This window comes from Andrographis paniculata, unplaced genomic scaffold, assembly GCF_009805555.1.
Source record: "Andrographis paniculata isolate CXL003 unplaced genomic scaffold, ASM980555v1 Contig79END, whole genome shotgun sequence".
Classification (NCBI taxonomy): domain Eukaryota; kingdom Viridiplantae; phylum Streptophyta; class Magnoliopsida; order Lamiales; family Acanthaceae; genus Andrographis; species Andrographis paniculata.
Genome location: NW_026137616.1, coordinates 861,793 through 879,387, shown reverse-complemented (window position 1 = coordinate 879,387; position 17,595 = coordinate 861,793). Strand labels below are relative to the sequence as shown.

Sequence of the window (17,595 nt, the reverse complement as noted above, 5' to 3'; positions counted from 1 at the left end):
TAGCATTAATTAGAATAAATACTATACCAAATTGATGAGGTTGCTTGCTGTTCAATTTTTGTGTTTATTTTATTATTCAGAAATTATTTTTTCATACATATGAGCATCACTACTTATTTTTGGGCCAATATGTTTTCCATAAAATATTGTATATTTATTACTATTTTTTTTAATCGGAAAACTCACTTCCATATTTGATTTTTTTTTTTAAATTTTTTTTATCATTTCAATAGAAAGTAAAGAGTGTGTTTATTTATGTCTTGGGAAATTTTTTTATGATTTTGTTAATTTTAGATTTTATTTTTTAAATAAAAATTGCATAGTATGTGATCATGACCAAAATAGAAAGTTGTAAATTAAATATTCTTAATCAGATCGAATTTGATAAGCATCAATTATCAATTGTAAATTAGACCCAAATGTTTTAAATTCAAAATTGTTGATAATTACAATTCTCTTTATGTCGTATTTAAAAGATCCTACTTATAAAATGAACACAATTTCCCATGTATATGCGTAGCTCCATTGTACAAAAATCTATTAGGGTGCGTTTATTTGTGAGGTTTTGGATTTTGATTTTGATTTTAAATAGTAAAATTTTGAATCGAAATAAATATTTGATGTGATATAAATATGTAAACAGAACCTTAATCTTTTACTCCACGGAAATACATTATGCATTTCTTACTCTATTTTTCAATAATTTTCAAATTAGAACAATATGTAACGCAGTTTCTTGAATTAAAACTAGCTAATTGTATATAATTTTAGCAGATAAATAATTAAATATAATTATTTTTTGTACTAGGAAAAAATTCGTACAAACAAACAATTCAGTGGCCAATAATTGAATATTGGAATTGGAGGATTAGGATATGATGCAATAATTGGTCGCCGGGGGAATATTCCGTCCGGGAGCGAAGCACGAGGCGTAGGAGGCTATCTTGTCACCACCCCCACTCCACCCCACCCCAACTCTACATGTATATATATATATATATGCATCTGTGACTGTGTGTATGTATAGAGAGAGGAAGACAGAATGTGCATTGGGCAGTCCCCTCCTCCATCGGGAACAACTTGATAGAGAGAGACACGATTAGGGTTAGGGTTAGGGTTAGGGTTAGGGTTAGGACAGGACAGGTACAGTTGCAGTTGCGGAGGTGACGAAACCAACAACATTGTGGGCTTTTGAGGGATCATTCTCTGATCAAACACTGCTCCCCAAAATTCACCAATTTTTTTTTTCTTTTTCTGAATGACTGTTCAATCATCACACCATTCTCATATGCACAGAAATTCCCATTATTCTAATTATAATATAATTAATTTGTCCTCTAATTTCCAAATGCCAATTATCCACCACATGACACCTGACCTGACCTGACCTGATCACCACCTAGGTCTATGTATTTATTTATTTTAATTGGTTTGGGAGTTGTAATTTAATTTTATTTATTTACAGAAAATGGTTATGGTGGTGGAGATAAAAGCTGGCAAGAACCCATCAAGGGTTTTAGTCTGTGTTGGGGTATCCGAGGTCCAGTATCATTCTCCTACCATGGTTTGAGGAAACATCAATTATTTCTAATCATACATACAACACATATAAATAAATAAAATAAATCAATCAATATAATAGATACACAATTAATATGCAATGCAAAAACATATATATATATATATATATGGGCCCATTGAATATATGGTGCAATCTTGATAAATAGTGTGACAATCTTGACTTAACCACTGTGTTAAGGTTTTTTTTGCCTACCCTTTAAATTTGTTACACCATTAATTCTTTATATATTTAATTTGTGGGTAGCCATAATATATATATATATATTTCCATGCATATCCATGATTTCAATTTTTTTGTGTTCTTCCAACTACTCACATACTGATACACCCTCCAATATAAAGTGAAGTTTATGTCTCTGTCTCATCCTTCATTAAATCATTCATGCTTTCGGCAATATCATGCAATTTATTTATTCTATTTAATTATGAATAAATGCATACATTTTATTTATTAAATGAATTTAAAAAAAAAAAAAAAGTGAGCAGGGTTTAATTTGGGTCATAAAATCCAAAATGCTGGGAGAGAAAAAAAAAAAATGACTGATGAGAAACCCTAAAACAGAATTCCAAATTAATTTGCCAAACCTTAATTATATATCAGAACTATAATCAAATAACTTTTCGATTTATTATTTTTCATCGAATTCTTAATTTCATGCATGCTGGCACTTGCTTTTATTTCTTTTTTTTAAAAAAAAAATAAAAATATGTACACATACCTAAAAGAGCAAATCTTTCTTTTTGATGCATCAAAAAGAAAGCTAAACATTACAGCCCCACAATCTGATTGCAGACATAGATAAAAGTTGGGTGCATTTACACTCAATAAGCCATTCATCATTCAAAAAATTAAATAAAACACAACAAATTAATCTCACACAAATTTGTATATATATATATATATTAGGGTTTATGAGAAATCAGCAATAGCAAAGTATATAATTGTGTCACCTCTGAGCAGCACACGCTTCATCATCACGTTTGAGAAACTAAGTCAACTCACCTTAGGACCCCCCCCCCCCCCCCCCCAACCCCCTCTAGATATATATACATATATATATGTATATATGTATAAAGTCCCACTCAAATTATTCTTTGCCCAAACAGATAGAAACATTTTCACCTTTTTAATTTCCTTTAACTTGGATCTTTAGTTATAATTTCATCAATGGATGGACAGCTCAATTAGCTATATATATATATAGATATATATGGGAAAGTTGGTTTGTTTTGTTCAGTAAATATAAATGGAGAGACTGAATAATTGCTGGTAGTCAAATCTTGGGTTTATGTCTTCTCATCAATCACAAACTCATGAAAAATATTGCAACATCAAATTAAGGAATTCGAATTTATAATTAAATAAAAACATTGGTGGATTGACAATGATTTAGATGCCTATTAACTAAGCATGATAATAATTTTTAAGATCCCTGAATATTGATTGACCCTTTTATTTTATTTCATATTGTCCCATTTCTCTCTAATAATATGAATGCATTGGCAGCAAAAATATATATATGGATATCATATATTTATTTTATTTTCCTGCCTGCATTTGTACTATTAATTTAACTAAATAAAAAATATATATATATATATATATATGTATATTATATGAAGAGCACACTAATGACAGAATGATGAAAAGCAGCACGTCAGCTTCAGGCAGAGATGCCATATATATACACACAAACAATCCCTTTTTACACATAGTAATGAATCAATTGCAATTTTTATTTTCTTATTTTAATTTTCCAGAAAAAAAAAGATTAAAAAGAAAAAAGGAAAAAAGAAACACGAAGAAGGAAATGGCCAAGTCCAGTGGTGTTGAGTCTAATCTGCCAATTCCACATACGACTATAAATTTTCACGATATTAAAAAATAAATAATAAAAAATAACTGCCATCACTATTGAAAATTTATGGCATTTTTTTTTTCAAGTTTTTCTAGTTAGTTATAATATTTTTGTTCAATACAATATTTTATATGAAAATTTAGTACTATTGATAATGTGTTTTTTTTTAAAAAAAAAAATTAAGAGATTGAATGGTATAAAAATAGTAATTGAACAAATCTAAGCTTTTTTTTTATCCATTCTGCAAACTATGTCTCAAATATTTTGTTAATATGTCTTATTTGGATATTTATGGATTTTTATTTTTTATTTTTATTAATCAATAACATATCTACTTTTTATTATTTTTTTATATTTTCTCAATTTTAAATAAAATTTATAATAAGCCAGGATACTTCATGGGCACGAGTCTATGTCTAGACCACCGGATTCCTTAGGAGCATTTTGTAGTTTTGGTTGAATGTAGGTAGGTGTGGGTAATATAAAAAATAATACTTTCTCCGTCACATATTTATATATCAATTTATTTTTTGTACGGAGTTTTAGAAATATTAGTATTATATTGGGATAAAGTAAAAATAAAGGTAAAAAAACTAAATTAACTCTGTTAGTATTGTATGATATAAAGGTAATGGCATTTGTGTAATACATTGTAAATTAGAATGGTATTTGTAATGTTAGGTAGATAGTACAATTACTATAAAAAAAAAAAAGGAAACGGATACTTTGTTATGGGACGGACCAAAATGGAAAAATAGATAGATAGTTAAGGGACGGAGGGAGTATATATTAAAAAATTATAACATGTTATCTGTTAGTAGAAATGTGTAAGATAAATTTTATTTTTTGTATTATATATATAAATTAATTGTATTTGTAATAATATATTTACAAATTATGTAAAAATTAAATGATATTATTTTTATATTCGTGTGTCATTACTTATTCTATAATATAAAATAAATATTTTTCAATATGACAGACGAGGTATGATGTTATATCTTATTGACTTAATTATATGGACTTAATTATATTGATGTATATTTGTTACGTATGAATTAATAAATTTTATCAAGTATAAAATGTATTAATTGTTATGGGACAAATAAAATTAAAAAAAAAAATGTTATTTGTTATTGGACATAGATGATATAATATAATGTAATATATTAATATAAACTTGAGGTATTTATAATATATAATAAAATCATAATTAGTAAAAGAAAATTTGATAATTTGTATATGAGTGAACCAAAAAAACTGACAAAACTAATATTTCAAAGCATGTCGATGGAATATATCTATCCACTATCTTTATCAGTCAAAATATAGAGTATATATATTTATAAAAAAAATAAAAATTAACCACATTATACATTAAAAATATATTCAATTCAAACTTATATTTAGTTAATTTAATACAACTACATTAAATAAAACACAAGGACAAAAAGATATTGAATAAATTAATATTTATAAAATATTCTAAATATAAAATTAATTTATAATAAAAATAGATAGTAATTTTGTTTTTAATTTTTTAGAAATTTGGAGGAATGCTAAAAATCCTCCGAAATTTCTCAAACAAACACACTCTAAAATACCTCTAACTATCGATGAATATGATTACTTAAATATTTGCAAAAAAAATCAAATATATGCCTATTGCTTAAGGGATGAGGGATGAAGGATGTGTTTGTTTTGTGAGATTGTTGAAAAGAATTTTATTTATATGAAATATAAAAAATTGTGTAGTAAATATAAAAATAATAGTATATTAATTTTTGAAAAATGTTTGAAAAAAAATTAAAGAAATAACAAAATCGAAATATGTAATTTTAGTATATTCAAGTATACAATGTATGAGTTTGTTTGGGATTTTTATAGAAGTTCTTTCATTAATTAAGTTTTTATTTAAAAGTATCAATTCAATTCAAATTATTATTATTTTTTTATATTTTACTCAAAATTAATGTTATATTTAAATGCTATATTAATATATATTTTTAAGGTGGGTTTATTATTTTAATTTTAAAATTTAAAACCGCTTGTTTTGTATTTAAATGAAAATTGATATTATTCGTTCAATACTTCTAGATAAAATATAGGAGTTTGTTTCTTTTATAAAATTTATTTAATATATTTTATTCAAAAATATTAATATATTATACATTCATTATTTTTATATTATTTACAAATTTTTGTATATTTTATATTAAAAAAATATATTTTTAAAACAAAAATACAAACAAATAAACCCTACAATATTTTTTATATAAAATATTAAATTAAAATATTAATTAAAACAATATTTAAATCAAAATCTCAAACCAACATTAAATTTTAAATCAAAATCAACAAACTTAAAACACAAAACACAAAATAATACTATGAGAAAAATGAAATAGAAAAAATACTCTTTTTCAATTGAATGAATACATTTATTTAAATTTTTGTAGTAAATTAGTGTTATGTCTCATATCTATGTATTCAAAATTTTAGAAATATTAATATTATACTAGACATATAGTAGAAATAAAATAAAAATAATTAAAATAATATTATTAGTATTGTGTGATACAATATAAAAATAGCTGTAATATTAAATAAATAATACAATTACTAAAATAGAAAGTAGATATATAACAGGAACCAAAAATAAAAAATAAAAATAGATGATTAAGAGAGAAAAAGGTATAAAATAATTTTATTAATGTTATCATTTGTATTTTATATAAATATATAATAATATATTTAATACCTTATATAAAAATTAGATTATATTATTAGGGTGTGTTTGTTTGGAGGTTTGGATTTTGAGTTGGGATTTGAATAGTAAAAATTTTGAATTTGAATAATTGTATGATACCATATAAATAGGTGTTGATGTGATATTTTGAATATAAAATTAATTTTTAATATAATATAAAAAATAAAAAATAGGTATTTAATTTGATATTTTGAAGAAAAAAAATTGAATGAATAGTAAAAAAAAAATCCAATCCCTCTGAACAAACACACCCTTAATATATAATTATTTTTTTATTAAAATAAAAAAACAGTAATTTTAGATGAGAATGGATATATTGGAAAAGCACGTTTAGGGCAGAGAGGCCATAGGATCTGACGGCGGTGATTTCGAGGTCCAAATTGTCGGTCCATATGGCGGCAGCACCACAGCTTTTCTTGTCTTTTGTGGGGCCCAACATTCCTTGGCGGTCCCCCACCGCCTGACACGTCATCATTCTCCACAGTGGGTGCAATGATGCCTACCGCAGGCGATTACTGCCCTTTTTTGGATTGCGTGGCCGTTCTTTCCCGGATAAGATACATAAACCTACTGCTCATTATTATTACTAAAAATAGATACTTCAATTTGGGCCTAGAAAATGAAAATAATTGGGCCAATCCGTACGCCCAATATTTTGGGCCTTATATTTAACTTTTTGGTTGTTTTTTCTTCTAACTAATTTTAAAACAAACATGTTTCGATTCAATCATCTACTAATAACTTTTTATTTTATTTTATCGAGAATTATTTAATTATATACGCATCTTTTTTAGTCTTATCATTATTTTGTTGGACTTATATCATCATCATCGTCATCATGCATGACCTTCACATGGGCAACTTGGCCAATTTGGGTTTGGCATACTTCAATTCACTGAATGAATGCTTTTTTTTCACCTTTCAATTCAATATTATTATTATTATTATTATTATTGCAATTAATTAAATGAATTTCAAAACCAATAATGGAATAGTAATTGGAATTAAATTTGCTGATTCTGTAATTTTCAAGTGACTGAAAACAATAGTGACAGGTCATTTGTCGGTCACAATGTGACAATTAATTGAAATGGTTTAAAATAATAATAATTGAATAGATTTGGGATTTAAAAACTCTAAAACTGAATATAATAATAATAATAATTCTCGTATGAGGATAGTTTGGTCAAGTTACCTTTTTAATTCTTTTTATTGTAATTATATTTCATATCCTTTTTAAGGCCAGAATTCACCATGGATGGAGCTCCTCTGCAAAACCCTTATACTTCCCTTTGTTGTTTTAATCCCCTTCGCTTTCGATTCTTTCCGTGAACTTGATTTGTATGAATTGGAGGCTTTGATCGTTGGGAGAGGCCTGTGAGGAAGAGAATCAGTCTGGTTGTGGATTTGAGGTCTTCATCGTTCTTTCCGCTGTGGGTAAACTTGAGGTTAATTTTAGGTGAGAGCTTTTTCTCGTAATTTTCTTTTTGATTGAACAATTTTATTTGTGCTTGTTGGATATTCGTTCGGTTTTCTAGCTTTTGTTTAATTTTGTGCGTTGAGCCGAAGCTGCATTTGCTTGATGTTTTGGAACTTTATTTAACCAAGCTGAGTCTACTTTGATTTTATTTATGTGCTTTAGTTTTTGTTGTGAAGTTCGATTTTAATTAGCTGAGCATATTAGCTCGATTATACACTCTTGTTGTGTGCATTTTTGTTGAATATGAATGCTTAAATTTGAATAGGGATTAAGATTCGTTAGCATTTGCACATGTTCTTCAATTATATTATGTGTTTCTTCTACCTGAACAATAAATTTATATATGTGGTGTAGTTAAGTTTGGAAGGAAAATAGAAGAGTGAATCTAAAAACAGCATAATGTAATCAGAAGAAAAGGCATTGGGACCAGGTCCTCCCACGCCCATGGTCTGTTGAGTCACCATGATTAACCCCCCGCCATTGTGTCGGACGGGGTTGGGGGCCCTGGGGTAAGGGAATTTTATCTTTTACAGCCAAGGGAAAGGCATAATAGAGTGCTCAAGAAACTGATTATAATTAATTAGACTGCTGAGGAACAGAAACATGGTAGTATATTTAGCCTGATTTAAATTAAGGGAAAGAGGTGAATAAAACATATTTGGTCCTCTCCCAACAATGATACAATCATCTTTCTCCTCATTCATTTCCCTTGTTATTACGCTAGTCAATCAAAACTCGAAGCTCATGTTTTATATGTTTTGTCATTTTCTACTAATTCATCAAAATCCTTGACTATAATAAATGATCATTACTTCATTAATTGCGAAAGCATGTTTTGTCGGTATTAGGGTTTAGGAAATCCAGTTATTAAGGAAGAAAAGGAGCAAGCTACTCCAGCCTTCTATCATATGCTTTTCCACATCACAACTAATGTGGAGAAATGTATGTTCTATTTTTTTTTTAGGATGTCCAACAAGGAACTTCCCCACCAAAAGGTAGTGTGGCAAGAATGCGGTATTCTTTAGTAAAAAGCTGAATAATAGTTCGCTATGTGTTTACTGCATAAATGAATCTAGTGTTTCTTTCGAGTAGATTGCAAATACTTCAGGTTCTTTCTTCTTTGACAATGAAATTTAGGATTATTTTGACAAGGAAGAAGAAGGGAACAAATGGTAACAAAGGTAATATGTGATAGGATTAACAAGAATGTGCTTTGCTAAATTATAGCATTATTGAGTCCGGGAACATCAATCTTACCAAAAGAATGGTTTGGTGACATGTACAACTCTGTTCTATATGAGTGATGCGATCTAGCATTTGAAAACTAAAAGAAAAAGAACAGAGTCCTTCTGGGAAAGAGCACTGTGTAGCTCAATAGGAGTTTCTTTAAGAAGAAGTCAGTTGATTCAATATATTTGTACATGTACTGCTGATTTCATGAACAAGATTTATTCAGAAACTCTGTTGTTGGTCTGCAAATTCAATAATCACCTGGTTTTCCACTAGTGTCCATGGTTAATTTTAGTAACAAACGAATTTTTCATATTTGTTGATTGTGATGCCATTCTACGTGCTTAGTAACTAAAATTCATTTTGGCTGCCGATAGGAATTTAATCAAGCATTTATTCTTTCCTGTCTTGCCAATTGGTTAAGCAGGAGATAGATTGAACTCCTTTGTGTTTTAAGGGAGCATTGTCAGCCAGGATCAAAATTCTTGGGAAATGTGGGAACTTTATTGAACTGGATTATGATTAGCCCCAGTTTTTCTTGTCCTCTCTTCTCAGGATGAAACTCATTTCTTTTCTTTTCTTTTAACATTGTGAATGACTATGAGTTTTTTTTATTTGAGAAGAATATCAAGAAAGATCTCCTGAAGTACCTGACTAGTGTCATATCATCTATTCGGATAGATGAATGCATTATCCAAGTTTTACATTTATCAAGCACATGCATTATGTTTAGATGTATCTTCTAGTGATTGCTGATACACATTTTTCTCTGCAAGGTGCAATCACACTTAATACATGAGTTTGATGATGCTATCTGCCATTTCTAATTGGGCTACCTTGTAATCTATTCTACCAGATCACATACATGTCACCCAGGACCGCCTAAAATTGATTGACCCTGCAGGTTGATGAGTTTCTCGTAGATGTATGGATGAACATACCCGGATTGACTCAGTTAAATTTGGTGACCAGTGTACAAGTGATATTGCTGTATGCCTGAAAATCAGCAAAGAAAAACAAGAGATCTTCCATCTGCATTCAGCAATACTCAAAAGCGAGAGCACATATTTTGCAAACAAACTTGCAGACCCAACTAATCATTCATGTATAGAGATTGAGTGCACAGAACTCAATTTTGAGTACTATATAAAACTTCTGAAGAGCCTTTACCTTCCTGCTGGGGCACTTTTGGAATCCTGGGACTCTGTTCGATCCGTACTGGGTATTCTTCCAGTGGCTGCAGCTTTAAACTGTGAATCCATCGTGCAGAGCTGCCTTCAGTACTTGGAGGCTGCTCCTTGGGACGACACCGAAGAGGATCAGATAGTGGCAGAGGTTTCACTGCTAGGTCCGATTGGAATGCCTGTCCTCGCAAGAATCCAACCAGTAGATTCGGTAGCTTCTAAAAGAGTTTTCATCTCAGCAATACGCTTTGCTACCTCAGTTGACGGTCCCTGCGTTTCTTTTGGAGATGAGCTTAGGGCTTCAGCTCAAGAACAAGTAGAGTATATGCTTGGGGATGACGAAGACATGCCACTGGTTGTTGCTGATAAAGATGTAAAATCGGAGACCACAACTGGCCTGTTGCAGATATTTTCAACGTTTGAAAGCGCTCTCCCCTCGCTCTTGGAATCTGGCTCGAGCAAGGTTGCAGAGGGTAAAATTGTTCAAAGCCTATCCGATCTTGGATGGATGTGCAATATTCTGCTGAAAATGGGTCTAATGGAGAATTTCGTATCCAAGTGGATTGACATCTCCGAAAGCATATTACAGATTATTGAAGACAAGAAACTCGAATGCGACATATGGGGAGTAAAATCGAAGCTTGTAGAAGTGACATCTAAAGTACTCGATGCAGTAGGGTATGGGAACGTGATCCAGCCCCCTCAACGCCGCCTGCAGCTGGTGAAAACATGGCTTCCTTACATCAGAAAACTGAAGCCCACCCTTGACTCCATGACCCAAAAAGATGCTGAATTTCCTCACAAGATGGACGAAGACCTCTGCCAGAGCATCGAGGGAGCTATGGTTTCGTTAGTTTCTGCACTCCCTTCCGATGACCAAGCTGATATCCTCGCTGACTGGATGAATGCCGAGCAGCGACGATATCCTGATCTTAGCGAAGCCTTCGAAGTATGGTGCTTCAGAACCAAGTCGGCTAAGCGACGGTTAGTCGGGGGCCTGGATAGACCTGACAAGACCACAGTCAGTCTCTGATCCATTTGCTATCGCCATTAACTTTTGAGTTTTCTTTGCTATGCGGGATGGCGAACTTGCTGCATACACACTGCTCATTTCCCAGCAGTTTTTGTTTTTTTTTTTTTTAAAACACCTAATTGTATTTCTTATTATTGACTTGGAGTTGGCCAGCCATCATCTTCTTGCCTACGATTGCTTACTTGAAATTATAGAATGGCTGTTTGTTTGTTAGGTTGGTGGTCGTTTGACTTTGACATGCAGCAGCATATATTCCAATTTTTGTTGAGCCCATGTAAAAAATTAAAAAATAAATTGAAAGTTAAAAAATTATATGAAATTATAGAGTAAAAATCATTTTTGTCTCATTCAATATCACAATTATTAATTTTAGTACTATTCAAAAAAAAATTATCAATTTTGGTCATACTCAAATGAAAATTTATCAACTTTAGTCTCAAATCGGTTGACTGGAACTGAAAGCAGTCGTGTTGAATGACTCAGAAGGTGACTTGGGACTAAAATTAATAAATTTTTTATTTGAGTGAGATCAAAATTGATAATTTTCTTAATTGATAATTTTCTTAATGGGACCAAAAATTGATAATTGTGATTTATTGCTCGAAGTTATAAATGAAATGGAATATTGGTAATTATATTATGATTACGATTATTATATTAGTTAGTTAATTATTAATGTTTAAACAAGAAAGCGAGGCGCCGCACTTGACCGAAACTAAAACTATCATCGCTTCCCCATTGATTAGTTCCAATATGCGCCCATATATATATAAATATATGTATGTATTTTTGCCTTGGCAATTTAGCATTGAGCGAAAGAGAAAGTAAATCGGAGGAGGAGGAAAAGGGATTTAATGGCGAATTTGTACGTGCGGGCGTTTCCGACGACGGATCTGAATAAAAACACGGAGTGGTTCACGTACCCAGGCGCCTGGACCACCTACATCCTTATATTGTTCTTTTCTTGGCTGCTCGTGCTCTCCGTTTTCGGCTGCTCTCCTGGCATGGCTTGGACCGTCGTCCATCTCGCTCATTTTGCTGTACTCTCCTTCCTTTTGTCTTTTTGGATTCCGCGATTTTTGAGTTTTTATTTCTTTATTTATGTTATGCTTGCGGACGTGTTGTGGTCTGTTGTTTGGGACGGGGTTGATGGATTGGATTAGATTGGATTGGCTACACTAGCTAGCTTAATTCGTTCTTGTCGATTATTTGGGGCTTCTTTGCTGGGTGATCTTCTGAGATTTGATCGGTTATGGTTCATGTTGTATGATGTTTTGAGTGATGGTGTTCTTGTTGGATTTTGTTTGTTCCTTTTCTTATGTGTTGAGCACTGGCGATTGGATTTGAGTTCGTTGCTGATGTTTTTGTTATTTCTTGAGTTTTAGAATTGATTGGGAACTATTTTCTTAGATGGAAATAGGAGAATTTGTTGTCAATTTTTGTTAGTTTTAATTATCCATGTGATTAATGATTTTGTTGGTGGTAATGTTGCTAGAATTGTCATTTGTGTGGCTGTAGTAGCTCATGTGGATTAAGACTATTGCTTAAGATGATTATTTGGTTCTTTTGAAGCTTTTATTTGAGCATAAATGGTAAAATATCATAAGATTTTGGAATAATCCAGTCTAGATTTTAGTGGGATTTGCTAGAATCGTCATTAGCAATCATTGTTGAAGAATTTAACCTAAATTATGTTTTTACATGAAGTTCCTATCATGATGGCCATTTTGTTGAATCTTTAAACATCAGTATGTTATGTGTGTTGCAAGCGTGGGAATTTGTGAAATTTCTTCTCCCCACTTGTTCCAATAAATATCAAGAAATAGTTTCTTCAACCTCTGCTGGTGGAAGGTTATCTTGGTTCTCTGAATGATTGAATCTTATAATTTCTTCCGGATCAAACAACTGACGGCTTTTCATATCCAATAATGATGCTTGAGTTCTATCCGTGCTATGTAATTTTTCTCTCCGGTTTGAAAATACTAGTTTGAATAAGCAAGCAATGATCAGAATCAGTTAACATTACCCACTGTCGATGGTAGATTGAAAAACCATTGCAAGTGTTCTGCAATGGTGCTTGCTCGGCAGCATAGCTCGTTCCTGTGATGTCACATTAAAATGTTATCAATTATTCAATCTTGGTCATAACTTGCTTTTGGAATCTTGAATTCATTGTGAAGTTTCTTTGTCCATAAGTTGTCTTGACTTCCTCATTTTGCTCTCAGATGACGTATCATTTTTTCCATTGGAAGAAGGGAACACCGTTTGCAGATGACCAAGGTATCTACAATAGACTGACCTGGTGGGAGCAAATTGACAACGGCAAGCAGCTCACTCGAAACAGGAAGTTTTTGACTGTTGTGCCAGTAGTTCTGTAAGTACTCTACCGATCCATTGTTCAAATTGTAATTGACAATATATGCCTTGGTATAAAATCCTTTAATCTTGATATGATTTAGTCAATTTGATGGATTGCATTTGATCAAATATGGTTGATTTCATTGATTTTTGACAGTAAAGTAACATAGAAACCATATGATGATGGGTGGGTGCAGGTACTTGATAGCTTCTCACACGACGGACTACCAGAACCCGATGCTGTTGCTGAACACGATAGCAGTCTTGATTCTGGTGGTAGCAAAGTTCCCGAATATGCACAAAGTCCGGATATTTGGAATCAATGCCGATCAATGAAATTGCTTGCTTTGATCGATCTTCATCACATTTCTTGAACTCAACTCTTTCTTATATTAGGTAAATAGAGGATGATCCATATATATATATATATATATATATCAATCAATCAATTGCTATGATGTCTAGCTCCATTGCTGTGTTGTTATGTACTTACTAAGTTTCGAAAGGCTAAAGGAATTTTCTTTACTAACATTCTCAGGCTTTCTTTGCAACAAAACTGTTAATAATAATTTATTAGATGCTTGCTTTTCATATGAAGTTAAGAGATTGTCAATTTGTTTTTATGTGTTTTTGGATTAGAAGATGTAAGGAAATGTGTGTCAATGTTTCATGTCGAAGCCAAAAAGTGGTGATTGATCCGCCATTAATGCCTCCCCTGTCACCCATCATCTGCTTCAAGTGTCTATACAGATACCGAAACAGGAGGGTCTGATCAGAAAACATATATATATATATGTATATATATAGACTGTTGGGTGGGGTGGGGTGGGGTGGGGGGGTAAAAGTAAAACCTGCAACTTCTTCTAGTAGAAAGACTCATTTAATATTGCCCTGAAAGAAGAATTCTTTCCGTTTCATTAATTCATTATTCACAGACTGCTGCTACTCCAAAAGATTCGTACACACAAATACATTTATATATGTATACATATAATATATATATATATATATATTATCCCTGTTGTGTTGGCAGGGGTGGGTGTTTGTATTCCAAAGATTAAAAACATACTTCCGATTTACTATCATTACGATAAGGAAAGGATAATTAAATAATTGACACTAAATATATAGAAATATCAATTCAGTACAACCAACCAAACTAAAATAACAATGGATGGCGATGCAGATTGCAGACTGCAGAGGAGCTAACAAGAAGAAGAAGAGGAAGATGATGATCCAATTAATGAGAGAGAGAGAGAGGTTGCAGGCCAGGCCAGTCAGGTCAGGTCAGGTCATATCACATGTTGTCTGAAGAAGAAGAAGAAGCAGCAGCAGAAGAATGAATGAATGTTTTGTGGGACCAAAACGATGTCCTGAAGCAAGTAGAGTTGGTCAGATCTTTCCCGGTTTTTCAGTTTCAATAGATATCCAACATGGATATCAATTGATTCACCATCATCATCGTCTTCCACCATTGTTGCAGTGCAGATCTGCAGAAGCAGCCACGTAATTTAATTTAATCATCGATCATTTCATCTCTTAGCTAGCTAGGTAGGATCATCATCATTATCATCTGTCCTTGTTCATCATCATCATCCACTGCAAACTACAGTAGCAGTAGCAGTAGCAGTAGTTAGTTACATTACATACATATATGCATACATATACATTTAATATGTACTTGTACTTCACCCCTAATCACTAACTAACGTAAGCCACCACCAACTAACTTCCATACATTTGTATTATCATTATCATTCTTATATTGCACAATTACACTTTCAATTTAACACACACATACTGCCCTCGATCTTCTCAAAACCCTGGAATTCTTGATCCATCGTCATTCTCAATTATATACAGCCAGAAGTTTCAAACCCCAATATATAAATTTTAAAGATCAAATTTTTATGAAATTAATTATAATATCGATCGATGAGTTAATTAAAGATGCAATCAATATATAACATTTAAGATCACTTAAATATATAACATTTAAGATCACTTATATATATAACATTTAACTTGAGTCATGAATTATTACCATGATTCTTGACGACGCATCCGTGATCCAATATTGCAATAAGCATAGCAGCCATCAGTTGAATTAATGGAATTATCACCATGATCATTAACAATTCTTTCCTCATCACCTGTGGCTGAGATGTCGGAGACGACGAGCTGCTGCTGCTCCCTTCTCCACAGATTCGTCATCGTCATCTCCGCCACAGAGCCGCCATGGCCATAGCTGCTACTGCTCCTCGTTGCCCCATCCACCTCGCACAAGTAGTAATCTGGACAACCACAATTAGCCAAACCACTACTACTTGGAGGAGGAGGAGGAGGAGGAGGATGATGATCAGCAGCCATTGAAATGAAATTAGAGGAGCTCAAAATCCCTAAACGATGGGACACCATGCGACTGGAATTCCTATCGTCATGCCCTAAATGGTGGAACACGAAATTAGGGTTTTTTTGCGGTGCAGGCTTGATTTCGATCTTGTTCTTGTTCTTCTTCCTGGAGGCGCCGCCGACGGGGACGTTCCGGAGAGAGCCGCCTTGAGTCCAGTACCGCCGACACGTCTTGCAGAAGTAGCGCGGCTGAGAGAGGCTGTAGTTGTTGTAGTAGCAGAATTTTGTGTTGGGAGAATTGCACCTCGGACAGTCCAACGCCGCCGCCTGCGCTCTGCTGTAATTTGACTTCACCATTGATGCAAACTGTGGCGCCAGATTAGGGTATTTGCTCGCCATCGCCGTATCTTCCATTGCCACCGCCTTCGCTGCCGTAGTATTATCCTTCATATATATATATATATATATACACACAAACAGTCAGTCCAAAGGAGAAAACATATATATATATGATTCAAATTTTTGCGAATTGGGGACGACGACTGCCATGGAATTTACACAAAATTAAATAGAGTAAGCTGTATATATATGTATATATATAACGCAATCTTCTAAGAAATTAAAAATGAGAAGGTGCAGTGGAAGTAGGATTAGATGTATGCACCTGAAGATGATCCCATGGAGCAGCGGCGTCCATGGAAGAAGATGAAGATTTTGTAGGAAAAGTATGGTGCTTTTGTGCAATATATTGTGGGTTCAGAACGTATAAACAGAAATATAGCTAAGGAAATAATTAATAATAATAATAATAATATAAAATTAAATGTTTAATTTGACATGATGATTAATGTTCCATGTGCAGCTTCTTTCTATATTCCATTTCATTTTCATTTTTTAAAGCTAAATAAATACTCCCATGATTAATATTGTCTAAGGTTTATTAATGTTTTATTTTATAATAATTATAATTATCATAAAGGGAGAGAGTTTATTGACTACTGCAAATTAAACTTTGGGCAATTTATATGCACTTAAAAGTCGATGATGGACATAATACATATGGGGACTATTGGACTATGATTTAATTCCATATAATTTACTTTACTAAATGTTGCATTAAAAATATATACAAATTAAAATATAAGCGTTCAGCATTGAATGTAAAAATTCACAATCTCACTCCCTTAGCCGATAAATTCAGGGCGAATATATATTTATTTTACGACGTGAGAATCCTCAATAGCTATTTTTGGAGTCAACCTTTAAAAAAATTACATTTGTACAAATTCATGTACATGCACGTACCATATGATTTATTTTCATTGTGTTATATATATATATATTAAATTTATCAAAATTTCTCACAAAGTTTACATTAAATACATATTTTCATTTAAAATATTATATTCAATTTAAAAAATATATCAAAACAATGGAACAGCAAAAACCTTAAAATACAAATGTTGGGTTTGTGTTGTTTTATGTTTTTTATTAATTATTTTAGTATTGAAACAACTTTTAAATATATATATATATATATAACATTCCATGGCAAGATTGTCATACAAAAAAAAAAAAAAAAAAAAATACAAATTAAATGAAGACAGCTAACAAATACTATTAGCGAAATTTTTGGTGCAAACAGTTTATGTGTACTGTTAAATACCGGACAAAATAAAAGATTCAGATATGATTTTGATTTTGTTTTATTAATTGGCTGTATCAACCAATATTTTTATATAAGATTT

General features: G+C 31.8%; 3 protein-coding genes across 7 annotated transcripts; 2 read left to right on the top strand and 1 right to left on the bottom strand.

Moving 5' to 3' along the window:
* Nucleotides 1-7,437: 7,437 nt before the first annotated feature.
* Nucleotides 7,438-11,350, top strand: LOC127240634 (BTB/POZ domain-containing protein At3g05675-like). Of its 3 annotated transcripts, none has more exons than XM_051259416.1 (2): nt 7,438-7,669; nt 9,825-11,350. In XM_051259416.1, the coding sequence occupies exon 2, from the start codon at nt 9,848-9,850 to the stop codon at nt 11,135-11,137; it is 1,290 nt and encodes a 429-aa protein (XP_051115373.1). In that variant the 5' UTR covers nt 7,438-7,669; nt 9,825-9,847; the 3' UTR covers nt 11,138-11,350. The 3 variants fall into 3 exon arrangements, with proteins under 3 accessions (XP_051115373.1, XP_051115372.1, XP_051115370.1); XM_051259415.1 differs by having other exon boundaries at nt 9,697-11,350; XM_051259413.1 differs by having other exon boundaries at nt 7,439-7,669; nt 9,777-11,350.
* Nucleotides 11,351-11,923: 573 nt separating this feature from the next.
* Nucleotides 11,924-14,769, top strand: LOC127240629 (uncharacterized). Of its 2 annotated transcripts, XR_007836346.1 has the most exons (4): nt 11,924-12,177; nt 13,363-13,511; nt 13,693-13,891; nt 14,682-14,769. XR_007836346.1 is itself a non-coding variant. In XM_051259410.1 (3 exons), exons 1-3 carry the CDS (start codon nt 11,992-11,994, stop codon nt 13,829-13,831), a joined length of 474 nt encoding a protein of 157 aa, XP_051115367.1. In that variant the 5' UTR covers nt 11,925-11,991; the 3' UTR covers nt 13,832-14,026. The 2 variants fall into 2 exon arrangements, 1 of the variants encoding a protein (XP_051115367.1); XM_051259410.1 differs by lacking the exon at nt 14,682-14,769 and having other exon boundaries at nt 11,925-12,177; nt 13,693-14,026.
* Nucleotides 14,606-16,657, bottom strand: LOC127240628 (dof zinc finger protein DOF2.5-like). 2 transcript variants are annotated; one of them, XM_051259408.1, is made up of 3 exons: nt 16,512-16,657; nt 15,540-16,291; nt 14,606-15,101 (listed from the first exon to the last, which is right to left on the bottom strand). In XM_051259408.1, exons 1-3 carry the CDS (start codon nt 16,542-16,544, stop codon nt 15,065-15,067), a joined length of 822 nt encoding a protein of 273 aa, XP_051115365.1. In that variant the 5' UTR covers nt 16,545-16,657; the 3' UTR covers nt 14,606-15,064. The 2 variants fall into 2 exon arrangements, with proteins under 2 accessions (XP_051115365.1, XP_051115366.1); XM_051259409.1 differs by having other exon boundaries at nt 14,606-14,985.
* Between the last annotated feature and the right edge of the window lie 938 nt (nt 16,658-17,595).

What these genes read in the sequence shown, in the direction of transcription:
- LOC127240629 (XM_051259410.1), top strand. Translation starts at nt 11,992, where the DNA reads ATGGCGAATTTGTACGTGCGGGCGTTTCCGACGACGGATCTGAATAAA. An exon ending in TCCATCTCGCTCATTTTGCT is followed by an intron (nt 12,178 to 13,362) that starts GTACTCTCCTTC and finishes TTTTGCTCTCAG; the next exon opens with ATGACGTATCATTTTTTCCA. An exon ending in ACTGTTGTGCCAGTAGTTCT is followed by an intron (nt 13,512 to 13,692) that starts GTAAGTACTCTA and finishes GGGTGGGTGCAG; the next exon opens with GTACTTGATAGCTTCTCACA.
- LOC127240634 (XM_051259416.1), top strand. Translation starts at nt 9,848, where the DNA reads ATGGATGAACATACCCGGATTGACTCAGTTAAATTTGGTGACCAGTGT.
- LOC127240628 (XM_051259408.1), bottom strand. Translation starts at nt 16,544, where the DNA reads ATGGACGCCGCTGCTCCATGGGATCATCTTCAG. An exon ending in CTCCATGGGATCATCTTCAG is followed by an intron (nt 16,292 to 16,511) that starts GTGCATACATCT and finishes ATATATATGAAG; the next exon opens with GATAATACTACGGCAGCGAA. An exon ending in ATGCGTCGTCAAGAATCATG is followed by an intron (nt 15,102 to 15,539) that starts GTAATAATTCAT and finishes CTGCTACTGTAG; the next exon opens with TTTGCAGTGGATGATGATGA.